We start from the raw sequence: 27997 nt of genomic DNA, 5'->3' as shown, positions 1-27997 counted from the left end.
AACTAAATTGTGCACGCCATATTATTATGCCAATACAAATCGATATTCTTCTCTTTGGTGATTTTTCCTGATTTTTAAAAAAATTGTCTTGCCAACTCGCCATCACAACTCGGCAAACCCTTCTTGAGCCCTCCAGCAGCCCCACCTCTGGGTGTCAGCCCGATGGCAGGCTCTGTATCGGGGCCAAGAAGCCAATGACTACATCAGTGTTCCTTGAAGATCGCACGCGCTAAATGCATAAGTACATGATGTGGGCAGGCAGCCAGTGCTGCCTCGAGGTGGTGTTTTTAACGTCTGCCAAAAAGGAGCTGCAGTCCCAATTTCTCAGCCTGGTTATTAAATCTCAGAAACAAAATTTAGTTAATTCAATGTATCTTGAAATTTGATCAATTCAGAATTAAGTACATAATTGTGAGCTTTGTAGAGTACTGCACGTTGCCATGTTGTCACAAACCTGGTCTCTCCACGGGCGAGAGTGAGAGTTTGCACAAATTCTGACGTGATGTGGCCTTTCCTGCTCACTAGTCACTGTAATGCCTAATGTAATGCGATGTACAGGTTGTGCAGCAGACATTTTCCTGCAGAAATGTTCCAACAAGCGGATCTTGTTGGAACAAGTAGTATTTTGTTGGAAAAATGGTCTAAAAGTCGGGGGCAATATTTCTGTCGCATTGGAAGAGATGTCTTCTCAAGCGTGCTTCACCTCATCAGAAACTGAGTAGTCTTGTTCTGAATCGCAGAATATGGAGCTGCACATACCTGGAAATTCAGTCTATTTTGTGATGTGCATAGTATTGTGCAATTTATGTTTTGCACAATATGTACATTTTACTGCTCACTCTGGTTTTAAATACAATCATCAATGCTGATAAATTTCAGGCTCAGAAAGTTTAAAAAAAACATTGCAGTTTCCCCTAATGTTAAGCCCCACAACTGCTAAACTGTGCGCCATATGGGGAATCGTGAAGCTTTTCTGACTTAAACCATTTCACGGTCCAGAATGGCTGATTAGGTGTAGGTCTTCTCTGAGAGAGATGAGATTCCACTTATCAATTTGCTGATCAATTTGATCCTGATAAATCAGGCTCTGAGGGACTGGGAAGAATGAATCAACATGCGGGAAATGGGACAAAAGCCCAAACCTTCAGCTTTTCGAACACATGCTCACATCTTTTGACCCATCATGGGTCACCGTAACTTCTTACTAACCTAAATAAGAAGACCCAGTCTTGCCTACATGGAGTTTGGAGCACATTCAGTTTTTAAGTAACTGGAAACGACTGAATATTAGGTTTGAAACAATGTAGTAGGGGTCTTCATGCTAAACTCTTTAGATAATTTTCATTCTGAAATGGACTAAGCTTTTCAGCGGGACCTGCCAGTTCCCTTTTGCCATTATTCACCTGATGTTAATTTTGTTCCCGTTTTACACACTTTCCTTCATTCCTGCCTCATGAGACAGTACATCTACTGAGTGGACAACAAGAAAAACTCCCCGACAGCCCCCCTGCTATTGATGTTCAGCATCTTGGACTGTCGAATAATGAAAAGCATGTTTATGCGTTATATTTAGTTTGGGATCATCTTTCAATCTTTTTAACCTTTCTGGACAGGCACAATGGCAAATCAGGCCGTGCTTGATTCTTTTGGCGTATGCCAAAACTGTTGGTGATCTGAAAATGACCGACTCGTGAAAATGTTAGAAATTTATGCCGTGGATCAATAGTTTATTTGTTTTCCAGGTTGGTTAACGATGCGTTTAAGGAGCTCATTGCTTTTCAAAGAGCCTTAAAAGATTTTGTGGCCTCTGTTGATGGGACCTATGCCAAGCAGTTTGAAGAGTTCTTTGTGGGCCTGGAAGGAAGTTTCGGAGGGAAGCACGTCTCTCCACGCACGCTGACTGCACGTTTACTTGGCAACATGGTCTGTGTCGAAGGAATCGTCACCAAGTGTAAGATTGTTTTTCATTGTTCAATTTGTCAATTACTAGACCTCTTAGCTACACAAAGAGGATGTCGTTTTGAGATGAAGGGTGCTATCCAAATACCAAAAACAATCACACCAGAGTTGACCCACTTATGCTTGTACATCTACCCTAATAGACATTTTAAGTTTGTAGAAAATGTGGAATTAGAGACATATTTCTGTAGCTCCTTCCCCCTCCCCCCCAAAAAAATGTTGTCAGACCACCATAGTTGTCTGATAATGATATCATATCATTATCATAGTTGTTAATAATCTAGTGTTTTGCTCCAGCAGTTGTGGCATGACACAATTGCTCTTTCTGACCTTTTCTTACAAGGCTCACTGGTGAGGCCCAAGGTGACCCGTAGTGTACACTACTGTCCCGCTACTAAGAAAATGCTTGAAAGGAGGTACACTGACCTCACCTCTTTAGATGCTTTTCCTTCAAGTGCAATCTACCCAACTAAGGTATGCTTTTTTCAGTCTGCCAACTGCTGCAAAACCTGGTTCATCATCAAATCGGATATTCTGTGACTTTGCGTCACGGTTAGTTTCAGCTGGAAGAAGAGCCTCTGGTGGACTGGCATCCCATTCGGGGTGTATGTTCTCTTGCGCCTATTGCTTGTTGGGATAGGCTATGGCTCTCCTGCGCTCCTGAATTAAATGAAGAGGTTAGAAGTAGGATGAATGGAAGAATAGTAGCAGGATGAGTTTTGCTGGGGTAGTTAATTCATAGCTCTCTTTCAGGGCAACACATTTCTACAGATAGTGTTAAGGGCATGCAAATGTTTAAGAATAAAGGAGGAATGTCATATTTCAGTACTACAACCTAAAACGGCATGTCAATTTTTCGTTTGTGAGTGCTGGTTTATGCATGCCTGGGAGGTCCAGGCAGACAGACTCGGAACTCCTGGAATATCGTTCTCCAGGATGAAGAGAATAATCCTTTAGAGACTGAATTTGGGCTCAGTACTTACAAGGACCATCAGACGCTGACTATCCAGGAGATGCCCGAAAAGGCACCTGCAGGCCAGTTGCCTCGCTCGATTGACATAATCACCGACGATGATCTGGTTGACAAAGTCAAGCCTGGAGACAGAGTGCAGCTGGTAGGAGTCTATCGTTGTCTCCCAGCCAAGCATGGAGGCTACACTTCAGGCACGTTCAGGTAACATGAAATGTGAACTTGCCCAGTGGGCTCTTGATAGCGGCCTTTTTTAAAACCGCTAGCATATCTTAGTAGGTTATTGTTGTCAGCTGTTTGCATACACCGAAATTCATGTTGCAGTACCTTTTTCCACCCTTTTCCTTTATCTTTTAGGCCTAAGTGTTGAGTTTTTCCTTTACTGTTAAATAAGCCCTTTTTTAATTCTCCCCTTCTGAATAGGACAACCCTGCTTGCCAACAATATAAAGCTTCTGAGCAAGGAAATGGCTCCTACGTTTTCTGCTGATGATGTGGGCAAGATAAAGAAGTTCAGTAGAACCCATTCCAAAGTATGTATACTTCCAAAAAGTCAAAAAAAATCTTTATCCAATTTCAGTGTTAACCATCTCTCATGTTATTTTTGTGGAAATGTATTTTTTTTTCCCCATTCAGTAAATAGCTCATTCAAGCCACTTTTAGTCTTTTAAAGGAGTATAATTGAAGGGCTGCCTGGATCAAACTGTGCTATGCTCTTGTACCAGGTTCCTTAGTATCCTTTAAGATGTGGCTGTAGGCTGATTTGTGGATTTGTATACAGCAGCCCGATGAGTGAGAGGTCATTTGGCCGTTCTACATCTGGAAACTTTGTTCTTGAAATATTGGCTTGACCATATTGATACCTGTTAAAGTGTTTGTGTTGAGGTTTGCAGGACCCTTGGACGAATGCAAAATTCAGTGGAATTGATCCCACATGTATGTGCAGTTCTCCCTCATCATGCAATGGAGACAAGTAATTACATGGCTGTTGTATTAATCATTCTTGCAGTTCAGTTAAACATGGAGTTTCTAGGAGGAGGTAGAACAAGCATTTTGCTTGGGTAGTTGACCAAGACCTTTTACATATAAGAAGCATATTAATTGCTTTTTTTCTTAACCTTAACCAGGATGTCTTTGAACATTTGAGCAAGTCGCTGGCACCTAGTATCCATGGCCATGAGTATATTAAAAAAGCAATTCTGTGTCTGTTGCTTGGAGGAAATGAGAAGATTTTGGAAAATGGGACGCGTATAAGAGGCGATATCAATATCTTACTTATAGGTAAGATTTTGTTTCTGCATGCCGATTTAAAAGGCTTCTCTTCACAATCTTGACTTGAGTGAAATGTGCGTTTTCTCCTTAACAATATAAACCAACATATGATAGTAAGCATAACACCTTAAGGAGCCTAGCTGTAATCAAAGGGAAACTTTTTTTTTTAAATTCAAAACCCATAAAGGTCCAGTGTTTTATGGTGACATGATGCAGATCCTAAAACGCGGCTCGACTCTGGAAGAGCCGTTGTTGGGCCTGAAGCAAGCTTTAGGGAAAATCCGAATGATGGAAATCTGATGTTGATCTGTTTACTACAACCACTTGCATGAGTAACTTCTCCCGTTGGAAGTATTTTTAAGGAGTTAAATATTTTTTGGTGGTACAAATGTCTCGGCACCGGTTTTCAGTCGAGCACTGTGGACTTTCAATCCTCCTTTCATCTGCATGAACCGCTTTCTGCTGAATCTGCTTCCTTCAGGCGACCCTTCTGTGGCGAAGTCCCAGCTGCTGCGCTATGTGCTCTTCACGGCTCCGCGGGCCATTCCCACCACTGGAAGGGGGTCGTCAGGGGTGGGCTTGACCGCAGCCGTCACCACGGATCAGGAGACCGGTGAGCTGACCTGAACCCGCCTGTTGCTAGCGCCGGTGCCTGTTGGTTCTATCGCGTGTCGTGAACCCTTCCTCACCTCGCCGCAGGGGAGCGCAGGCTGGAGGCCGGGGCCATGGTGCTGGCGGACCGAGGCGTCGTCTGCATCGACGAGTTTGACAAGATGTCTGACATGGACCGGACCGCCATCCATGAGGTGATGGAGCAGGGCCGCGTCACGATCGCCAAGGCGGGGATCCAGGCCCGGCTGAACGCTCGCTGCAGCGTGCTGGCCGCAGCCAACCCGGTTTACGGGAGGGTGAGTTAGAGCTTCGTCGGGGAAACGAGTGGCGCGAGGAGCAGCAGCAGCTACAGGTACGGGAGGGAAGCTTTGTGGGGAAATGTAGCTCTCGTCGTCCCGTTTCTAAACCGCGGTTGCAATGCTTCTCTCTGCCTGCAGCTGCGTAATCAATGTGGTTAGATCATGGCACTCTTTGTAAGCAGTGTGGTGAGTAATATGCAGCCTTTTGAACCCGAGTTTGTAACAGTCTACAGTAAGCCCCCTCCTGACGTGGTTTCACCAGCACACGTCACAAAAAAAGCAACCAAAATTTCCCCAAGCATTGGAAGTGTCACAACAAGGCAGAAATTGCGCTGGAGCTCTGCTGAGTTGTATTTCTCATTATCTCATATCGGTTCTGTTCTGGGCAGCACTGTGATATTCCCAGCATCCCAGTCCAGTGTTGCTCTTTTCCCCCTTCTCACTGTTCTCACTGGTTCTATTCATCATTCTATTAATCCATTCATTCAGAAAAACAAACCAGTTTTTCTGGTTTATTGTGGGTTGTCCCTGCATTCCAACTGCACAACATGGTGTCACCGAGTCATGGGGTTGAAAGTGAGTGGAATGGAGATAATTCCAGCTTAGCCGAGTTAACTGCCGCATTGTTCAAAGTGAGTGAACAGATGGAGTGAGTGTGAAAAAACACCAAGGTTGCTTTCTTTGGAACCTTATGAAATCTTAAAATAGGATCTTCTGTACATGCTATTGCACACTAAGTTATTGAATTATTAAAATAACCCTCTATAAACAGTGTAAAAAATATCTGGTGATAAGTGGGGATGTTGTGCAATCTATTTATTGACAACCAATTTTCCCATAAGCTGTTGTGTTTCTCCAGTGTACAGAGATGGAGGAACATACTGTATAACCCCTGTGTCAGAAGATGGCCTCACTGTATTCCAATTAGGGACAACTTGCTAAAAGGTTTGAAATCCTTGCAGCACTGATAAGTTTTGAAATGAGGATTTATGTATGAAACTGCAGGTATTCACATTAGGCCAATGAAAGAAAATGTCCACCTGCAAAATGTATTTTTCCAAATGGTCATTGATTTTTATTTTTTTGCCTCTAACCTCCGGAGATGGGTATAAAATGTATCAAATAAAATTGGAGGTCTTAAACTTGTTTTGGGTTGCTCTGCAATGATCTTAGTTCCTCCAGATCGTTCTTCTCTATCCTGAGAACTGACTCTACATGTCCATCTGTGCAACAGTGGCGTGGTCGGCCAGCTGACATTTACAGCTGAACACTGCTCTGCAGTTAACACAGCTTTGACGGTACTCCCACAGTGCTGACAATTCTGCCTGCTAGACAGTTGTGGCACCAAAAGCAGAAGATTAATCAAGCAGGTTTGATGCTTCAGCTTGTGTCTTCCATGTTATATCATCCACCCATTGCACATCAACTGATCCAACAGGTTGGTGCTTGACACTGTACAGTATGTTAATGGTAAATTACAGTGGTTGGAACATAATTGTATAGCCTCTAATTGGGAACAAAGGTACAGCCTTGCTTCAGCAGCAGTTTTGTTAGCCTTACGATCTGTTGTACTGCCTTCCTAAGATGGGTTCTTCTCTTTTCTTTGGAAAGAGAGGTTTGGTAAGACATTGGATGGTTGTCTTGCCTGAAATTGCCAAAAATGAATATGATTAAAGGTTGTCTGGGCACCACACAAGACAGCAGAGAGCATTATTCCAATGTGTGCAATATCAGCAGATGTTAATTTCATTGTTGGAAAAATGACCCAACTTTTATGCTTGAGTTCTCATTTGACCAGCCCCCCATGTCTTCCTGGTAGGCTATTTCTCACCATGAAACTCCCAGTTAAAGATCTTTGCTAGAAGGACATCTGGCACTGCTGGCAATGATCATTAGCTTCCATAACAGTGAAAATATCTCTTGCCTTTACAGTATGATCAATATAGAACCCCAATGGAGAATATTGGACTGCAGGACTCTCTGCTGTCAAGATTTGATCTGTTGTTCATAGTCTTGGACCACATGGACCCCGACAGTGACAGAGAGATCTCTGAGCATGTTCTTCGTATGCACAGATACAGAGCTCCCGGAGAGCAAGACGGCACTGGTAAGAGAGGACGTTCTTCATTCGTAAAGCATGTATTCAACTGAGTTTTCCAGTGTAAGTGTTTTTGTAAGGCTTTAACTTTCATATCTCCAGTTCAATCCCTGATTTAATTGAACTCGCATTCCAAGCAAATTGGGGAAAAATTAACCTCAAAGTTCGTATTATGCCGTGATAAATTTATACTGTACAACACTTTTTTCATAGCTTTCAATTCCAGTTCAAGGATAACTTAGCATAGAAATACAGGTCTGCATTCAGTATTTTCTTCTGTTTTAATACACTTTGGTGTTGCGTTCTGGAGGGTAAAGAAACCTTAAGACCTACAGCAGCTCTGTCTGGTCTCTAACTTCAGTGCGGCTAAGCTTTCAAACCGTTCCTTAATAGTGGCTATTAATACAACTTCCAGAGACTTCTATGGAACTTTTCCAAAGGCTTTGTGAAACTCCTGGATGACCTGGAGCATTAGAGGATAGAATATACATCTTTTGTTTTAAGCTTTCTTACAGGATATAAACTTGAATATTATGCTGTTGTTATTCAGCACTCCTTTCATGAATTGCAAAACATTGATGTACACCTGCATTTTTGATAATTTTTTAGCTTTTAGTTTAGCTGAATAAATGCTCAAGATACACGTGCATATCTCTGATTGGCACTGGCTCTGAATCTGGATGGCTGTTAACACTTGGTCACCCAAAATTAGTGCAAACATCGTCTGAGGGATCTTAAAATGTATTTGGTTATTGATTTAAGTTGTGTCTCTTCCCCCCCCTTATTTCAGCTCTGCCACTGGGTTGCACAATAGATCTGTTTGCCACAGAGGATCCAAATATTACCGAAGCAGCTGACCGAGAACTTCAGATATATGAAAAGCGGGACAACCTTTTACACGGACATCGAAAGAAAAAGTATGTTCTTAATTTGACATGAAAATCTAGCCTAAATGATGTTGGCACAGAGTAACCTTTTTCCAATTCAGGACATTTTTAGCGGTCTTGGTTTTAGCTTTTGCAGTTTTATGTCTAGTCCATTTAATATGGAGTTATTCTTTTTTTAATACTGCACAAAACTGTCTGTTACTCTGTATTGAAATTGGGTTTTAAACCAATGTGCACCCGAGGCAGTCAGACTGTTATTCTGGCTTGGCAGAGAGAAGATAGTCAGCATGGAGTTCATTAAGAAGTACGTACATGTTGCCAAGCTGATGAAGCCCCTGCTGACCCAGGAGGCTGCGGACTTCATCTCTGAAGAGTACTCCAGGCTGAGGAGTCATGATCAGCTGAACTCCGACTCCGCTCGGGTAAATAGTCACCCACAGTGGGAGAGTCTCTCGCCTCCGCACCGCTGAGAAAGCAGTCGGTAGGTTTGTGATGGACGCTGTTTCTCCGGCATGCTCAGACGATGCCAATCACGGCCAGAGCTCTGGAGACCATGATCCGATTGGCCACGGCCCACGCGAAAGCCAGGATGAGCAAAGCCGTTGAACTTCAGGACTCTCAGGCGGCTCTGGAGCTCATTCAGTTTGCTTACTTTAAAAAGGTATGCGTTTTGTTTTGTGCGACTGAAGTCGAGCACCCCTCCCTCCCTCCCCACCTCTTTATTCTTACAAATCTCAACTTTCGGTTTTCTCAGATTTTGGACAAAGAAAAAAAGAAAAAGGTGGACATGGACAGTATGAATGGCGACGTCCCTCAAAGTCAAGAGGATTCAAGCCAGAGAAGCATGAGGTAAATCGACAGTTTTTAGAGTCTTCCCATGACAGAGCTCTGGGAGATCTGTGATAATGTATCCCCTCCCTCCATTCACAGAAAGAGTTCTAGGCTCATGTCCAAGGATCTGGATTCGACTGAAGCCGAGGACATGGATTGCTATGACTTCAGCCTTGATGAACAGCATGCAGATGTGCAGCGTGAGTTTTCATAAGGCTTTTTACAGCTTGGGACGTAGATGCAGCAAATGGGTTTTGATGCCCAGGCTGAAGGGAAAGATTTTAAAAACATTTTTTTCTGAAATGTCAGTACAATCATATTTAACCCCTGTCGAGCTGAATTTAGTGCCTGCTGTTTTTGTATTGCTGGTATAGTGGGTTCTGGACAAAGGCACAGACGTGCAGAGGACAGAGGAACACCAAAGAAAAAGACTGAAGTCCACAAAGACAGGTAGAACCCCAAGTGTGATTTTTTTTTTGTTGCTTTTGTTTCAAGAGCTTGTGGTTGTCTGAAATAATGTATTTATTATATGAAAATACTTCCATCTGGTATTCAGGAGATTAATGACTATGGAGTTAAGATTAAATTGCATAAATGAAGCTTTAATATTACACCTCCATTATTGTAAGTGATCTTTAACAAACCTACTAAACCTTGATTTATAGAACCCAGTTTAAAGCCTCAATATAATTTCAATTGTCAAAGTTAGTATTAAAAGTTGTGCAAATGTTAATCCTGTTCTTGGACCCTTACCCAAAGAGCCTCTAGCACAAAACATTCTACACACAACCTGTTTTTTTTTTCCCATTCGAACCTTTTGTGCATGGTTCTTTTTTCCAAAAAAGGATATTTTCCATCGAAATTCTGCGTTTCCAAAATCAAAGGCAGCCTGCCTGACATTTTGTTCCTGTATTCTCAAATTTAGTGCATTGAATTAAAATCTGACACAAGCCTCTCTGTCAGAGATGTGCTTTTCACTCGGCTATTGAAGTTAACCAGGGCTGTTGCACTAATTTTCTTGGTTTTCTTCAAACCAGGCTGAAACTGTTCAAGGCGGCGTTGCTGAAAGCTTTCAAAGCGACCCGCTCTCAGTCCATCTCGATTCCAGAGGTCATCGCAAACATCAATAAAGGCAATAATGACCCGTTTGAGCCCGACGAAGTCAAACAGCTTCTCGGTCAAATGCAAGATGACAATCAGGTTATGGTGTCAGAAGATGTTGTTTTCCTGATATAGTCCAGCTGACCGATGACATGTTTAATTGAGAGGTTGTGTGTGCGCACTTTTGTAATTTCACTTTTGTAAATCTCTGTACAGCTGTATATAAATGTTTGTTTTTCGTAAGGTGCCAGTGTCTGCAATTGGGTCCACCCAAGTGTGTTGAAGTTTCACTCAAGGATAAATCTTAAAAGTACAGCCATCATTCTTGCGCTGTAAGCTATTAAACTTAAATTTTAAGGTCTATATATTTAGAGTATTGAGTCATTTACTCTTCCTAATGCTTTTTAGAAGGAATAAAATATGAAAGTTAAAATGCTGTAAGTCACTGTGCATATAGGTTGTTCAATAAAAAACGCTCTTTATGAACTAATCTAAAATTTATGGCTAATGTGGGTATTTTAGCTTTCATTAAAAATCAAAATCAGTCATTTCTGGAAAAAGCTTGGTAAATGTTTCCATATCTGGTAAAGCACGTGGAGCTTTATTACACTAATTAGAGGTATAAATGGGGAATATTTTAAGGACTACTGGGTTCCAATTAAACTAAAATCCTAAAGCCAACCTCTCCAGATCCTCCTGTGTCCTGTACATTGGTGCGAAGTGCAATTTTTAATGATTGAAGAAATGTGGAACTGCCTGGAGTTGCACATTCAATGTGCATACAGTGGTTTCTGTATCTTCTCTAATGACTGTCACCGTCCTTTCCTTGAGAAAACACCCCTTTCTCCCCCTGTGCTGACTACACTAACATTACTTCTAGTATGTAATGTAGAAAACCAGTTAATTCAGGTTTTCCTATACTATATTCTAGCATCGCATAGGAATTATTATAACATTAATAATGAACAAGGAAATGGTGTTTCAGGTATTTAAAAAAAAAACTTTGGTATTTGCTCATCCTTTGGTGGTCCCTATACTCTGTGCTTTTTCAGTTGACATACAGTATTACTGCACTCTGTGCCACACAGAGTGGTCTCTTTGATGCTCATTACTGAGAGGTGTATCTGTATACTTCTGCAACTAGCACCGATGAAGGCATCAAATCTGTTAGAAATTTTATAAGCTACAGCTTATAAAATTCCTAAAAAAAATTTCTAGCTTAATCATCACCCGATGATGGTTATTAAGATGCAAGACTATGATACAATGCAGAAATGCAGTTTACTGGATTATACAATAGTTGGCTTAAAATTCCTGTTAAAAAGTGGCTCTGGGTGACTCCAAAAACCTCTTTTGAAACACCCAGTCTACTATTTAATAGCTCTTAACCTGTTGGCATCTTAAAATGTGTTGGACTAAAATGAAAGGTGTGTGTGTGCTTCAAATGCAAGAAGATTATTTTGGCCTGAAATTCAGAATCTCCAAACTTCTGAATGAAATTCTAAAATTTTGGGCACGTAAAACTCAAGGTCACTTTTTTAAAAAGAAATTCAGCTGTTTGGGAGATGAAAAGGTGATAGACTGCTCCTTTTTCTTCTTCTGGTCATCTTCAATGGGCAGTTCTCTGGGGAAAAAAAAAGACAAGATGAAGTGGACACTGTCACTCGAATCTGCCAGTTTTCAACACTCTTGTTAAGAACCATGTACTGCGTATCGAAACGTAAAAGATTCCCAACCGTGATCTATCTCTTTACCCTTCCTCCACGTTTCACTGTGGATATGGAAGATATTCACTGGGTGGATTTGAAGACCGGTCATTTAAAATCTCTCTAGTCCTTGAGGAGAAAAACATATTTACATGTTAATCTCTTAATTAATTTGCCATATCACTTGCTTAATTGATTAAACTTGTTACAATTTCTGGTAAGGGATTTTATATGATTTATGTAACATGCTGGACTAGGGTTGGAGGACCCCTCGGTCTGCTAGCTTTTATTCCAGCTGGTCTCTTCAAGTTCTAATTGCTGCCAGTGTGCAATCTGCTTGGTGGTTTACACTTTCTCTCCACTCGCTCTAGTACAGCCCACTTTAAGAGTGTTGGTCTGAAATACAAGTTTCAATAGCACATTAAATTAAGAACTACTTTAGAAACCAAGAGATTCGAGCCTGAAGTGTCCATTCATCTCAAGCTTTATTGTATGTCTACAAGGAACAACACATTTGATGCTTATTGTTGTATTGCTCAGGGGGGATATGGCTCTACACCCTCCCCCTCCTTTCTTTGAGGTAGCTTTCTGAAGAAACCCCAGGACTCAGAAAGCACTTAAACCTTCTTTTCTCAGCAGGAGTTTAGTATAAACATTCCCCATCAGGGAGTTTAGTACAGAAGATGGAAGTTCAGTACAGGAAGGGAGAAGCATCTTTGCCAAAGCAAGTGTGAAGGTTCGACTTTAGCATGTGAATTCAGCAGGAGTTCACAGCTCCTACCACTATATGGGTACAGAGTAACATACATATTCTGCTAGCAGACTCCATCATTTTCTTGTAGGTGGGTTGGAAATCCTTGTGTTAGAAACACTTCCTTCTGACCTAAGTCACAATGAAGACGTGTTGACTGTAATGAGACAGTAATAGCTTCTGCCAGCTCGTCTCGTATGACCGTGCGTTTTCCTCAACAGAAAGGCTACGGGTCAGAGACTTGTGAGCGGTGTGTTCTGGTTAGGAGCAACTACATCGGGATTACTTCTTACTTCTTCCTGGTTCAGTGCGCAGTTACACGTTAAAAGCTAATGTGTCATCATAAAGTTCATGACATAGAATATTTTAACTCTTGCAAAACATTGTGAACCAACCCTGTTGTTCCTGGAGAACTGTTTGTCTTCATGGCTTTTGCAACTCAAGTTCTTGATCACTGGATAATTGACTTATTTGGAGCCTAATTTTAAAGACTTTCAGCTCATGAGAGGTTGGTTGAGAATTGTACTTGGTATCGCCTGTGTAACAACTCTTTTTAATTTGAAAACTGCCCTCATTCGGGTGTGCCGCATGACTGGTAACCAACTGGGCCTCTGCGGAGGGAAGAATAATGCTCATCGTGGGCTGTTTGAGAAAATGTCATTCCCATCTTTTTAGAAGAAACTGATCATCAATTGTTTAGGTAGGATTACAAAGAAGTTAGTTGAGGAAGGTCTGCTTGACGTTGTTTACTTTATTGGAAACCATCCATTTGAAGTAAGGTATTCTTGAAACTTGGCAGTGAGGCCAAACTAAGTTAACCAAAAGTCTAAACAAGCAAGCAGATCAGTAAACACTACAAATTTAGAACTCAGTACTTCACCAGGACTGGGACTGTCCTGTAAAATGCTGTTTAAAAACTTAAGCTGATTCAGAACCATTCTCGATAGCTCTAGTGACTTGCCATGAAAATTGAAACGCAAGCAATATGTTGTGGGTAAACTTGTAGCCACTTATAGAAGAAACAAATTAATGCCTTTCTGCAATTAACTACTAAAAGCTTTATGATGTCGAGAGACTTAACTAGAAAATTGGAAGTTTATTCGCAAGCACCAGATATATACCAATGTTACATTTAACATAAAATAGGTGAACATTTATTGTGATAAAATACCTATTAATCTAATTATTTTACTATGTTAACTTTTGATAGGCTTTAAACAGGTTTTTCATGGGTTATTATTAGTTTGTGGGCAGCATGCTGACACAGTAGTTAGCATTATTGCCTTGCAGTGCAGGAGCCCCAGATTCAATCCTAGACCTGCGATGCTATCTGTGTGGAGTTTGCATGTTTTCCTTGTGTTGGCATTGGTTTTTATAAACTGCTCCTTGCACTCTTCGTAGTTTATAAAATTATTTTTAAAAACTTTAGATATAATGTAAATGTATATCAACTTTTATTCTGCCCTCACTTCACTACAGTATCTTCCTGGAATAGATTCCTGCTTCACCTGATCTGACCACTCTCTAGAAACCTCCACTGTACTTGAGCTTTGAGATTCTCTTTCACAGCACACCGTCTCTCTGTGCTTCCCTGAGTCCTGCACTAGCTACGTGCTCAGCACACCCTGCCTGTGCAGGGCTCCGGGTGCACACTGCCTGCAAGCTTCCCTGTCTCAGCTGCCTCTCGCCCAGCACTTGGGTTCACTCTGCACCTCGTATATCTGCTGCTATTCCAACCTTAATAACAGATTATTACAGGAACTGCATAAACTCTAAAACAAGCAAGCAAAGCGTTCAAAATCTAGACCCTTTTCCCTCTCTTTCCTTAAAAAAACGTTAAGGAAGCATTTTACTAACAGACGTGCGGAATGAGGGCATTTGATCGGCAACTGACGAATGCTATAGGAAATGGAGACGAGAAGAACAGACTGGTATCGGGAACGGAATCGCAAACCTAAATATCCCTCAGCAATGTTTTTTTATTTGTCTTTTGCGTTATTAATTGAAATGGCTTTCTGCAACATGCAAACACCGATTTGTTTTCTGCTTTAAAACACAATGATCATCACTGCTGTTTGTCCCGCCATTTGATGTCTGAATACTTACATTTTCCATCACCATGTGTTGGTTGTCATTGCGTGGTTTCTTCTTGTACTTCTTTTTCAGGCAGCATGCGGTCACAGCCGTGATTAATAACATGACTGCAAACACGGACACAGATGAGGCCACTGCTGTAATAACAACGTCTTCAGATCTCCCTTTCCTCTGGCACCTGCTCCCCATGTACCACCAGTCTTCACCTGCTGCACACCTGAGGAGGATATATGGACGTCAAGTTGGACATTTCCTGATGTTGTTGCGAGTGTTGTCACCTGTCGCGTATCAGACAATATCAACCCCCCGTCCATTTTCTAACCACTTCAACCTATATTGGGGCAAAGGGCAGCCAGAGCCGCAAAACAGGATGCACGGGATGCCAGACCAGCGCAGGACACGTGCAAGCACAAACATGCACCCATTCACACCAGCTTTCCAATTTCTCAGAAGCCCATTAACCTATCAGTATGTCTGTGGACTGTGGGAGGAAACCCACACAAATGCAGGGAGAACATACAGTACCCCAGGTGTGGGATTGGACCCAGGGACCCAGCAAATAAAATCACCTGGTGTCAGTTTACATTTACAATGATTTTGATTTTCTTTTACTGTTTGACATTGTAGCAGACAGATCTTCCCCAGAAACCCATGTGTAGTATTCCTGGATCAACCTCGTTATTTTGGAGTTTCTCCAGCAACAGATCTCACCTGCAGACTGGCTGCTGATTCTCTACCACACAGATCCCATCGTTTTCACAGGTGTGGTTTTTACAGGGTTCACCGGGAGACGCTGTGGTAGTGGGGGAAAATGTGGATGGTGGGACTGGCTGAGTAAGAAGAAGTCTTGAAACATCTGCAACAGAGGGAACATACTTCTTTTGTCACGTTCATGGTGACAGCTTTGTCAGACAGACAGGAACTAACCCCCCAGAAAAATAGAATGATTCAGCAAAGGTTTGATAAGATTTTGTTTCACATCCATTTGCGAGAAGCTGAAATCAGGGGTACAGATCCACCAAACATCGCAGCCTTTACTTGACAGTTAGTGTAAAATCTCTTCAAATGTTCCACCACAATTCCACATACCCTGAAGCAAGCTGTCCTCTGTTAAATGTTTAACGAATACAGTAGCCTTTTTATGACTGTAATACATTTTATGTCACAGTAATTAGTAATTGTATAGAGAAATAACATTGTAGATTTAAAATGAATAACATAAACTTTTAAATAGGGAGCTGCGTCAGCATGCGTAGGCTGCAAAGGAAAAGAAAATACAGACAACGTTTTCTTCTTTAGGTGTAATGTAAACTTCAGCACAGTACTGTTTAATCTAGAACATATCTAGAATTTTAGTGACCCTCTGTATCACCTTCAGATCTTTGTTGATCTGCTCCTGGTTAACCTCTTCCACAAACCGACAAACATGAACGTGTCAGTCCATGAAAAGGCCTTGGACATTAGTGTAAATAAAATAAGGCTATAAATCTTTGTCTCTTTTATACCGCAAAGGTAGAACAGTTTTTTTTCCAAACCTCTGTTCAAGGGGGCATACCTTCCACAGTCATGAGGAAAAAGACGTCATCTCCTTTTATGAACTCTCTGCTTCTCAGCCTGTCATGAGTTAGGAATGCACTGGTGCCTCTTCCTGGACCTCTGTAGTACTCAGTTCCATCTGGATCACGGACAAGCTGTCCTACAGTTTCAGGTTTATCCCAAAAATAATATAGGGACCCATTCGCTGGAAATGACAGATGCGCAAATGGAACTGTAAGCCTATGATTTTAAATGGCAGGACTGATGTGTAAATGATTTGAAATATGTGTGTTAAGCCTTTTAATGGAGTTTGTAACAATCGTTCGGGAGGGATGACAACAACCCAGTTCAATCAGACTTGGCTGTCAGTAATTAGCAATCACCACTGATGTATTTTGCTCTCCTAAAACAATATAAATACTTATGTGATCCCCTTCTCTCCCTCTTCCTCTTTTGCTGCCCTTTGGTCACTCCTCACTCTGCATGGGGGTCCTGGCCCACTCTCCAATGGCCAGGGCCAGGAGGTCAGCCCTCAGCCAAGCAGATTAAACCACATTTTCACTAAAGACCCCATAATCCTTTCAGGACACCTTATTCTTGAGTGTTGTTATTCCTAGTGAAATGTATTTTAAATGCTTACGTTTTTTCTGACTTCTTTTTATTAACATTGCCCAGTCTCAAAGGAAGTGAGAGCAAGTTATTTGGGCTGTGTAAAAACATCTGTATTTTCAAAACAGATACAGTATAACACGTTTTGGAGGTTGTATCTTCCCTTCAGTGTTTAAATTTTGCTAAAGTCAACAGAACGTTCATATCTAATATCAGCAGCCTGTTTATTAAATCAGCCTAAAAGCACACATGACCTTGATAACTTACATTCAGTTTTCTGCTCTGTGGGGTCAGTGGTGATGCTTCTCTGGTTGGACATTCGTCGGCGAATGTCAGGGTGCTGGTCCAGCAGTAACATTGTGGCCTGTTGCCATGGACAAGGCCATTGCAGTCGGTCGTTGTTAGTTCCAGAGGTTAAGTGGAAGTAGATGGCGAGATTAGAAGGATTGTCATCGGTACCATTTACATACAGACCAATCTGAAAGGCATATCCAGCTCTGGAGTAGAATCGGGGGCTGTAAATCCTTCCCTGTTTTCCGGGGGGACTATTTGCTAAAAGGTGAGTGAAATTTCTTATGTGCCACACATGATCCGGACATTCTGTCTCTGATAAGTTGATGTCATCAATAGAAAAACCTCCAAGTGAATTTCCTCCTCCTTTTGTTCCTTCGAATACGACCCGGAACTTTTTTGAGACGTTCAGGCGTAAATGATACAGTTTCCACAAGTCTTCAGGGGATGCTACAAGGAAAATAATGTCATTATTTCTGTGGTCCAAACTATCTTTTCTATGTTTGTGTTAACCTGTCACATTCCGCAAAAATGTTGTGAAAAAGTCATTACATTAGTCCGCATCTTAAGGTTCGGTTCCAAACAGTTATTAATCAATAACGTTCACGAAAGACAAAGAAACAGATTAAAAGGAAAATCCATCCATCCATTTTCTAACCACTTCTTCGAATTCAGGCTCGCAGGAGAGCTGGAGCCTATCCCAGCAAGCAACGGGCTACAACTTCCGGACAGGACGCCAGTCCATCACAGGGCACACATACAGAACAAACGCTCACACCAGAGCCAATCTTCCCAGAAGCCAATTAACCCACCAGCGTTTCTTCGGCTTGTGGAATAAAACCAGAGCACCCAGGGGAAACCCACACAAACACAGGGAGAACATACAAAAACCACACGGATAGCACCCCAGTTTCAGAACTGAACCCAGGGCCCCACCACTGCAAACCAGCAGTTCTGACCACTGTGGTGCCAATAATGAATATATAAAGACATTTCTACTGCTCAGTCCAGCATTTTAGTATTAAAAGTATTACCTGTGACATTCCCCATGTGCCTAAGGGTTCCTTGAGGGTTATCCTGATCATATTCACGGACCAAGATCTTCAGCTCATCATCTGCACTTCCACTGTGGTAATAGAAGAACTGCAGACACTGGAAGCCTCTTTTGGGGTACAGTATTCTGCTTTCCAAGTAGGCTTTGTCTCCCGCACTTCCTGTGGCTGTGCTGAAGTGCATGAAGTAGCCTGCACCTGCAAACAGGGTTCCAGTAAGATCACTTTATTGGCCATATTTTCAAGAGGCTTTCTTTTTCTAAACCACTGAGAGACTTTGAGCTGACTATTCAAATGAATAGGTCGCAGGTTTTTCTTACTTGTGCTGACGAAGAAAAATCACTCCAACCCCCTCTGAAAGTTTCATGACATTCATGACCCTACCGTTTCGTCTTCAGCTGTGGTTTATATACAGATACTTCACTAGGAATGACAGCAGTTGTGAATGTTTGAGTGTTTCAGTCGTAGTATATTTGACTTGACCTGCTCGGCTGAGCTGGGTTTAGACAGTCATGAGAGGTGAGTTCTACCCTACTGATGCTGTGCTGTTGCCATGGTAATCCTGCTCAGTACAAGAGGAGCTGCAGGGACAGATATCTGGTGTCAGTGCTTGTCTGAGGAGCCAGTGGTGTGGTGTGGTTTTCCCCCTAAAAGATCTGAGGGCAAGGAGGCTGAGACCCCATTCAGAGTGAGGTGGTGGAGATGGAGTAGAGGAATCAAGAAATATGAAGCAGAGAAGGGGTTTGAATATAGCCTTCACAGTTGTTTTCAAAGTTTTGATATTGTGAGGAAATAACAATAGGAATGACTAGGATTTAGGCAGCTGAGCCTGTTAAACCTGGCTTCTGTCACCCCTCCTGAACTCATCGTTGTAAAAAATATTAACATTAATTAACAATATTATAAATGTGAATAGTATCCTGCTAGTCAGATTGAATGTCTTTTTTTCTTTCTGTACAGATCTCTTAACAATTCAAAAATAAAAAATAAAAACCTTTTGGCCACCTTTACAGCCCCTTTTGTCGCAGCAATAGATAAGGTTAAACAATTTTTGGCCCAAATGTCTTGAATCGACTTGTCATCTCACACAGTATGTTTTTGATGGACGACCTGAAAACATGTAGAGTCAAAATAAAAACAGCTTTTATCTTTGCCTAATTTTCACCTAACTGTGACAAGAATTGACTACTGTAGCCTGCCGGCCTAGTTAAAAAAGAAAACAAAACAGGGTCTGACTCCCTTGGCGAGGCAAGAGGCGTGTGTGTTTTTCATGCGCCTGACTTTGCTTTGCTTCGGCGGTTCACCGGTAGCGAGCAGATAGGAGGTTCGACGTCAGAGACGGGGCTCTCACCTTTGCACTTGCCCATGTCCGTGTGATCCGTATCCGGCTTGCTCGGGACCTGCTTCACACGCTCCCAATCGGCGTTATCGCCCGGGCCCTGGATCATCCCGCAGATATTCTCCAGCTCGAAGCTGCATTGCTCCAGAAACGTTAACGTTGACGCTGCAGGTATGAAAATGTCAGCAAGAAATCTTTGGACAGCTGTAAAGTAGATAAATAGTTTAATAACCGAGCAGATGAGTACAAACTGATCATGTATATGCCAGGAGGTAGTCACGAATAAAACCCATGTGGATGAAGAGGTTTGCTCCCTCGGTGTTTTTATTTTTTGTGCCAAATCCCTCGCAATTAATGTAGAACACTTAGATATAGAAAATCACAGGGTATAACATAAGGAGGAAAAGGCAAGTCTGTTAATTCTATATCATTAAACATCGATTGTATTTTTACTTTCTTATTTACTGCAAATACGAGCAATGGTGACTTCTCTGTGACCCTGACATATCTGGCTAAAACCATTCTTAGCATATGTTTCCACGTGAAAAGTGCTGTACAGTTTATTTTTAAAGAAGAACGGTCCACTGTCACCCCGCGAAACAACCGGCTCTAGACGCTGAGGCGCTGTGTCGACTCCTCCGCGCTCCACGCGTCTCTTTACCCCGGTGAGAGAGCAGGTTTGCGTTTTCGCGTGGTTACAGAGGTTTCTAAAGCAAATTGTCTCATACAAATTGTGTTGTAATATTTAATTCCAACCTTGGCCATTAAGCATGAGAGAAATGGGGCGGGGGGGAACTGTGCAGGAAATGTGAAGAACTTGGAAAAGCGTCTGGACGTGTGGGATTAATGTTCATGAGTGGGTAATGGGTGTGAACGAGCCACCATCTGGGCGATAAAGTGAGGAGTCAGTCAGCACCAGTGTAGCAATGATTCTGCTACGAAGCTTCAGGTAAAACGAGTTTTCCTTTTACTTTCTAATTCGAGATATTGTATTTGTCATTGTAAACAGAGGCATTTGCAAGTTACGTCAGCCGTCGATGACTGATGAACATGGACCATGGATCCTTACCCATAAGTGTTTAGCAAGAACGTTACCGCGCAGTCAGAGAAGGAAACCTGCATTTAACTACATGAACACGATTGTGAATTAATTTGCAGGTGAGTGATTCAGATAAATACATGATCTGGTCAGAGTGCAGTTCCTGCTATTAATATATATAATTCACCTGCTATTAATATATATATATTACTTAGCAATCAATCCGTTTTATCTTCAGCAATATCATCTTAATTAATTGTGCTTCATGTTTTTAAGAAAACAAACCAAAGGTTAGCTATTTATTTAGTTACCAGGATATAGGACTGCTGACATTGCTATTTGTGGAGCGCGGCAGGAGACCTACAGCAGTTGTAGAGCCGGTTGAGCTTCAGAAGGTCGCTGTCGCTGAACTCCATGCGCTGACCAATCACGTCCATGAACTGCGGGATCTTCGTGAGGATGGTGGGCTCGGTTCCGTTTCTGAAGGCGGTCTTGCTGTAGTGCATCATGGAGTTGTAGTCATAGGGGACATTCAGTGCGCTGGACACGGTGTCGTTGTAGGTGTTGAAGTTGTGCTCTTTGCCTGAAAAAAAACCGACAACAGACGCCTGTAAGTGATGAATTGGTAGAAACAAAAAAAAAAAACAAGAGTACAATTGTAGTATATGCCTTTAATAATTGTAATAATTTTGATCTCATTTAAATTTTTCTAGGCCAGGCGGTGTGATATTTTTTTTCGGATCGTTAGTGCTCCTAAAGCCCTTTTCTGAAGTGCATTAAAAAAGAACAGGATAAGCATTTGATGTAGCGTGTTGGGCAGCATGATAGTGCAGTGCTTAGCATCGCTGCCTTGCAGCACTGGGGCCCTGCAGTGCTATCTACACGGAGATGCTAGTAATTTAATTGGCTTTTGGGAAACAGGCCCCAGTATGAGTGTGAGTGTGTTTGTGTCTGTGTGCTCTGTGATGGACTGGCGTCCTGGCAAGGGTGTATCCAGCCTTTCTCTCCTCCATGACCTTGAATTGGAAGAAGCTGCTAGACAATGGATGGATGAGTGATGACGCATGGCGCTATAAATCCATTTTAATTTGAATTACAGCAGCCGCCTGTACAAACCCTGTAAAGGAAGGGTGGCGCATAGTGTATTGTTCTGCAGAGTGAAATTGCTCACCAAGCTCCTCAAGACACTGTTACAGAATAACACATGAAAAAAGAAATCCTTAGCATTTAACCACCATGGGCTAAGTTAAATAAAAGCCAACATGTACAAGTCTCTGGGGCACTCAGAAGGTCAGCTTTCAACACAACAGGGATGCAATACCTTCGGAGATGCGATCCCACATGATTTTGACGTAGTCGTCTCGATCCGATCTGGACTGCTCGTGCCAGAACCCCAGCGCATGAAGGAACTCGTGCTCGATCGTGGCGATCCGGTCACAGTTGTTCCCGATGGACAATCTTTGTTTCCCCACATGGCGATTCCCAACTGAGGAGAAGCATCTAAAGGAGGAAAGACCAGACTGAAGCCCCGAAAAAGGTTGCAAGACAGCCTCTGGGAAGTAACTGACCAACTACAGTTGTCGGGATCAACGTTATTTGTTTGTCAATGCAGATGTTTAATAGACGGGCGGAGAGGTGGGTCTGTGCCTGTTGCTAGAAGGCTGCCGGTTCTAATCCCGTGGCTGGCAGAGGAATCCTACTTCACTGGGCCCCTGAGCAAGGCCCTTAACCCCAACTGCTCCAGGGGCGCTGTATAAATGGCTGACCCTGCGCTTTGACCCCCAGCTTCTCTCCCTGTCTGTGTGTCTCATGGAGAGCAAGCTAGGGTATGTGAAAAGACAAATCTCTAATGCAAGAAATTGTATATGGCCAATAAAAGTGATCTTATAATATACCTGGGTCTCACTAAATCAGATCCCCATTCCAGGATGTTTACCATGAGAGTGAATCATCAGAATGACTTCAGGAGCTTCTCTCTGTAGTGCACCTATCAAACCTATCATTGCAGTTCTTAGAATCTACATCCCTTACTTGTCAATGTGCCAGGCCTGTATTTTACAGAGTACATGTAAGAGCCTAGTTCCTAGATGTTTGTCATGAGAGTGGATCAGCAGAATGACTTCACAAGCTTTTTACTCAAGTGCAAAATCTGTTTGATTCATTGAGAGCAGATCAACTCATTTTCAAGATCTACTTCTGATTGAAAAAGATAGGTTGCTGTATTCCTAATTTCTGCATCTATGCTGTCGCCTGGTAGAAATGCACCCTAAAATTGTCTCTCTTCTTCTTTCAGGACAATGGGAGAAAAACTTCCATGCAGAATTTTGTATGCAGATAGTGCAGTTCAATTTAATATATCAATATATTCAAATTTTAAAGATTATTCTGATATTCATCATGGAATATTAAAGCACATTTATTTTGCCTTGTTCAATAAATGATTTAATTTTAAATGATCATCACAGTGGAAGTTTTGTTTTCAGGAAGGCGGTCTTACCCACTGCCTTTGAAGACAGAGATGTAATTTTGCTCCCCTTCCCAGGGCTTGTAGTCAATGCAGGTTTTTAGCCGATATTGCTCAAAAGCCTTTAAGATAACTCCTTTGGCATTAATTTCTATGAAAAAAGCAGAGGAATTAATTCTGAAATTTAAACCAGTCTTTCACTTCATTGGCATGCTGCGAAGTCCCAGCAAACAAACTACAAATCTTGAATCTGAACAGATAATTAGGCTGGTTAAGTCCCGAAACCCCCAAAATTACAGCTCTGAGCTGGTTTGGAACCTGTGTGCAAAACTGTCTATAGTTTAAGCTCCTATATAAACACTGTTGGAAGGAAAGTAATATTGCTTACACTCATCTCCATCTTACTCTGAAGAAGTTTCAAATAGGGAAGAAAAGTGTTGGGTGTACTAGTTTTAGTGAGGAATATCTAATACTGTAAAAGCAAAGCTCAGTTCTAAGGATTTTAGATGGAGGACACAAATTAGAGCAATTCTCTGTTGAGTGTCACTCAAAAAATATTTCATTACATTGTGACTTTGCAGATGTGGCTACAATTAAGTGGGAATTTCAAGTCAGGTCAGTTTTCCAATAGGAGAAGAACAATGTTTTTGCCATCTTTGTAGTTTAATTCAAAATCAATTCTGGATTTCCAGAAAAAAACACCTATGTTCTATCCACCATATAAACATATCATACAGTATGTCCTCGTATTTCCTGTGTTGCTTTGATTTGAATGTGTTTGAACAAATCAGTTCCTGCAAATCTGTGCTCTGCAGTAGTATGTAAGCCTGTTAACATGTAAGCCTCCTGGTGCTCCATTCTACAGCTGTTCCTAGAATCCCCATTGCACTGTCAATAGGTCCCAACAAAGAGCACCTAACAATGGAGAGCAATCAGAAACAGTACAGGCACAAGGGTGGTCTGCTTTAATCGCTCCTGTTGTATTAGTTGCAGTTCCGTTTTTTTACATATGTACAACATGCATTTGCAGCACAATATGAAAAATATTTTGCTTCAGAGCTAAATTAGCCCCTGTATATTCAGGGTTCTTGTAGACGTTCAAGGGTATAAAACCAGCCTAAAAAAATTCTATATAAATTAGGAATGCCAAGCATAGGTTTTCACTGCAGCACAGTCTTGCTACCAGCTAGTTGGAGGTTATTTGCCATGATTTTGTACTGAAGCAAAAACTGTTGAAATGTGTCTTGTCCTTATATTGAAGGTAAGGCACATTAAAACAGTGTGCTTCTCTCTGCCCAGCATAGCTCCACAATCCATATGATTCATGTCGCTTTTTATCACTATGTCAACTATGATGGTTTAATCGCTTCTTAGATTATTACAAATAAATGTGTGTGATCCGAACAGTAATGCAGTTCAATTGTTTCACTGATCTTTCATTCAAGTAAAAGCTCACTTCACAGCTCAATATTTACTTCAGGATAGTTCAAGCTTCTGTGACTGGGTGCAAGTCTCTAGTGTGTTTAGGAATGTGAGAAAGGATTTTCAGTATAAACTAGCAACTTTTCCAATCCAACTCAAATAGTGGATGCAGTACACAGTAAGATAGACTCTTATCTAAATTATTTTTAAACAATTGTAATTATTTTTACCAAATAATAATAGTTTTAGATGACATAAATTGATTGTGTAATTGTATATACTGTATAATTGCAAGTGTTCTCTTATTTTCTTGACCCGATCTGACTATAATCAGTTTTAAAAGAAGTTATGAAACCATTTATTAAATGGCATTGAGGTGTCTTGTAGTTTTTAAAATGGACTATAAAATGATGGACGTATAACAGGTCAAGTGTTATTAAATGATGAAAGTACTCCTATGCTATGTATTATACATTACCTGACTGAATAAATGCAGATATCTCGATCATTCTTACCTAAACTGTCTTCCAGATAGTAGGGAATTATTTTTGGCCATCTGTACTCATCCCCCAAAATGGAGTTTCTCCCCTGTTTCTGAAGTGACACAGAAATGTTAACCGAAGACCTGAGGTACCCTCTGAAATAATCTTCTGGTTTATCTAGTTTCCTCATATTTTAACATAACTGAAATCCTTTTCAAATTTACCATTTAGTAAGGGACTGAGGCTGTACAGGAGTGCCTGGGTAGTTATCAAAGGACAGGTCGTGCTGTGTTTGTGATCTATATAGACTAAATGGCCTTTAGATTAAACCTGTCATAACCCTAACCTTAACGCAAGTGAGTAGGTTCTGGCATCTGACAAGTGCCAATACAGCTGCCAAAATTATAATAATGATAAATGACAGTAATATGCAACAAAGTTACCTACAGGCATCAAAATCTGTATGAAATAGGATAACTAGAATAAATGAAATAAAACAGAATCTCTGTCTGTGGCTGGCTTTCTATGTACAGTATGTCTCATCTGTGTTCTTGCTGTACCAATAGCAAATTCCACCAACTATTGTTGAGTGGCAGGAGAGAATAATAAAGAATAATCTAATAAGCCACGATAAGATCATGTTTAATAAAAACAAAAACAAATGACAGCCTTACCTGGTCATACTCTATGTCTCCTTCTACAAGATTCAGTCCTGATTCTGGAAGCAAAGATAACAGACACTCATGAGCTTCAGTTCAAATATTTAGTCTGAATGTATTCAATAAAAGCTTCATCTTTATAGCAAACCTTCATTTATATCGAAAATGTCTCGATCTTTTCCACCATCCACATCAATTTCTGTAAAGAAACAAGGAGAAATTCATTCTTCTGCTTTTTAGGCATCACATAACACAAACCATGTGCAGCACAAATAATACAGACTTTAAAAATGTACAGTAGGTTCACTAAGGATCCAACGTCGGTTTCACAGTAGCAGCTTTGTTAAAACAGAAATCTGAAAAAAATCAGGAAAATACACTCACCGATATCCCGAGATGTTGGCTGAAAGGAAGAAAAAGATAAAACACTGTAAAGTGATATCGAAGTTATACAGTATCACAGTGTAAGAGCACAGCTGTAATTGTGACAAATTAGCCTTTGGTTTAGTGTTAATAAAAATAATTAACATTCAGGTCCATGCCCATTGCTTGATTTTGCTGTTGTTCTCTTGCTTAGTTTAATCTGATGTTTTACAAGAGTAATAATCTCTTCTGATTGGGAATCATTGTTTTTAACCAGCACTCAACCAACAAGAACAGGCTGAATTTAGTTGACCATATTGACTTCATTAGAGTAGTATATTAGAAAATGATTTTTTAAACTATTTTTAATGCCAACATTAACTATTTTTATTCCAATCTGTAATTCTAACTATTTAAAGATTGGAAAGACCTTGAAAAACTAAATAAATACAAAGGTTTTATATGTCATCAGAAAAGGTTGAAAACAAGGAGGACATTCTGATCTCGAACTTGAACTTGAACTTTATTGCCATATGTAACCGGTACATGTACTAGTACAATGGAATTCTTACACAAACATTTCTAAAATGATCCCAAGGTACTTTCTAGAACCTACAATGATACAGGTCTTATTCCAGACCCTCAGTATTAAAAAAAAGTTATAAAACATATAGTGTTGTCAGACAGACGGAAAATTATCTGCACATGCTCTTTGTTTTCTACTGTGTCTTTAAGGGTAATGCCTTCTCTGAATCACTTAGACTATAATACACACTTCAGTCTATGAATCACAGAGACAAAGTCTAGAGAATATTAGTTAAGGTAGGGGCATGAAATTCTTTCACAGCACAATAGTCCAGGGAATAATGTTGCCCTCTAAATTGAATACATAAGGAATCAAGGCTTACTGATGAAGACCATCGTTTTTCACCTAACCACATACTACAGCACCATGTTCAGGCTGTTGAAAACACATGAACAAATGTGAACAAATTCACTCTATCTCAACTCAGCAATAACGCCTACAGCCCAACCTTTATAGGATCAGTCCTTGAGCACTGGCAAGTCATGTTCTTTCAGTACAGATGATCTGATTCAAAGGAACAGTGAAGAGTAGTTGTGAGGACTCTTGAGGTTTGTAGTTAAAATCCCATGAGGCCCCTGCTACTTCACTGTTGAATAAGGTACATAATGCACCTGTGTAAATGTGTACCAGAATGCATGTGGAAAAAAAATAGATAATTCCTCTCAGTTGCTATGGATTGAAGAGTCAGTTAATTGAATTTGAGTAATTTCTTAGCACAATTCCACTCACCTGTGTATATAAGTCTCACACCCAGGACTTGAGCGGATCATGCTCGTACCCCTCTGTTCCCCCTCATCTACACCCCTGCAGCAGATCCCTGCCTCATTCCTTATGATACAAAGGGGGGCTGGGTAGCCTGCCAGTTTCAGCCAGGCGAGCTAAGCCAGACACCCTTTGCACTGTGGCTAAGGATCTGTGCCTGTGGCTGGAAGGTTGCTGGTTCAACTCCCCCACCTGGCAGAGGAATCCTACTCTGTTACCCTTAACCCCAGCTGCTCCAGGGGTGCTGTATAAATGGCTGACCCTGTGCTCTGACCTCAAGCTTCTCTCTCCCCATCTGTGTGCCTCATGGAGAGCAAGCTGGGTATGTGAAAAGACAAATTCCTCATGCAGGAAATTGTGTATGGCCAATAAATATTTTTATATTTATGCTTTATTCTTATATTTGTCTTTCTCTTGTTCCCTTTCATTAGTATCTAACTCAGTTACTGATCCCAAAAAGTATGTTAACAAAAGTTTAATAAAGAAATGTGTTTTTCAAACATTGAATTTACTGTACTAATTTACTGGCTCCTTCTTACAGAGAGAACAAGAATCGTGAATGTTATGGAGTTTTGTAAATATATTTTCTCAAAAAATGTTCATGTGTTACATTGTTGTTACAGAGTTTCAAAATATTACATTGGATTGGATTATATTTTTAAAGTACTCACCATGCATAGACATTGCTGGCAAAACAAACTCAGAATGAGAAACGCAGAGTACGTGTCCATTCTTCTTGGGTTACTGGTCACAAGACAGGCAGATACAATAAAACTACAGTTTTATTGTACATTCGAATTGCACCACTTTGCCC

General features: G+C 41.1%; 2 protein-coding genes across 3 annotated transcripts in view; one reads left to right on the top strand and one right to left on the bottom strand.

Moving 5' to 3' along the window:
* The window catches only part of mcm3l (MCM3 minichromosome maintenance deficient 3 (S. cerevisiae), like), a 12030-nt gene extending 1637 nt beyond the window's left edge, over window positions 1–10393 (top strand). The window contains exons 3-17 of the mRNA XM_088642669.1: window positions 1743–1951; window positions 2303–2433; window positions 2895–3133; window positions 3353–3461; window positions 4056–4209; window positions 4682–4813; window positions 4900–5108; window positions 7044–7218; window positions 8000–8126; window positions 8368–8518; window positions 8617–8757; window positions 8851–8945; window positions 9027–9127; window positions 9302–9377; window positions 9965–10393. Of these exons, the coding sequence (XP_088498795.1) occupies window positions 1743–1951; window positions 2303–2433; window positions 2895–3133; window positions 3353–3461; window positions 4056–4209; window positions 4682–4813; window positions 4900–5108; window positions 7044–7218; window positions 8000–8126; window positions 8368–8518; window positions 8617–8757; window positions 8851–8945; window positions 9027–9127; window positions 9302–9377; window positions 9965–10163 (2248 nt within the window). The 3' untranslated portion in view covers window positions 10164–10393. The remainder of the gene's footprint in view (window positions 1–1742; window positions 1952–2302; window positions 2434–2894; window positions 3134–3352; window positions 3462–4055; window positions 4210–4681; window positions 4814–4899; window positions 5109–7043; window positions 7219–7999; window positions 8127–8367; window positions 8519–8616; window positions 8758–8850; window positions 8946–9026; window positions 9128–9301; window positions 9378–9964) is intronic.
* mep1ba (meprin A subunit beta a) lies at window positions 9509–27997 on the bottom strand. 2 transcript variants are annotated; one of them, XM_088642670.1, is made up of 16 exons: window positions 27855–27953; window positions 27445–27501; window positions 25857–25875; window positions 25621–25671; window positions 25488–25531; window positions 24847–24925; window positions 22943–23060; window positions 21767–21945; window positions 20810–21028; window positions 19419–19571; window positions 18050–18265; window positions 16992–17465; window positions 16135–16320; window positions 15291–15435; window positions 14592–14796; window positions 9509–11652 (listed from the first exon to the last, which is right to left on the bottom strand). In XM_088642670.1, exons 1-16 carry the CDS (start codon window positions 27912–27914, stop codon window positions 11638–11640), a joined length of 2220 nt encoding a protein of 739 aa, XP_088498796.1. In that variant the 5' UTR covers window positions 27915–27953; the 3' UTR covers window positions 9509–11637. The 2 variants fall into 2 exon arrangements, with proteins under 2 accessions (XP_088498796.1, XP_088498797.1); XM_088642671.1 differs by lacking the exon at window positions 27445–27501 and having other exon boundaries at window positions 27855–27997.

This window comes from Lepisosteus platostomus, chromosome 8 (genome assembly GCF_059453375.1).
Source record: "Lepisosteus platostomus isolate fLepPlt1 chromosome 8, fLepPlt1.hap1, whole genome shotgun sequence".
NCBI lineage: Eukaryota > Metazoa > Chordata > Actinopteri > Semionotiformes > Lepisosteidae > Lepisosteus > Lepisosteus platostomus.
Note: the sequence above shows the minus strand (reverse complement) of the source record. Positions and strands in the feature narration are given on the sequence as shown.

Coding starts and splice junctions, on each gene's coding strand:
- mep1ba (XM_088642670.1), bottom strand. CDS start 27,914: ATGGACACGTACTCTGCGTTTCTCATTCTGAGTTTGTTTTGCCAGCAA. Junction 25,532..25,620: donor CATTTTCGATATAAATGAAG/GTTTGCTATAAA, acceptor CTTTGCTTCCAG/AATCAGGACTGAATCTTGTA. Junction 19,572..20,809: donor CAACCGGCTCTACAACTGCT/GTAGGTCTCCTG, acceptor TCATACCTGCAG/CGTCAACGTTAACGTTTCTG.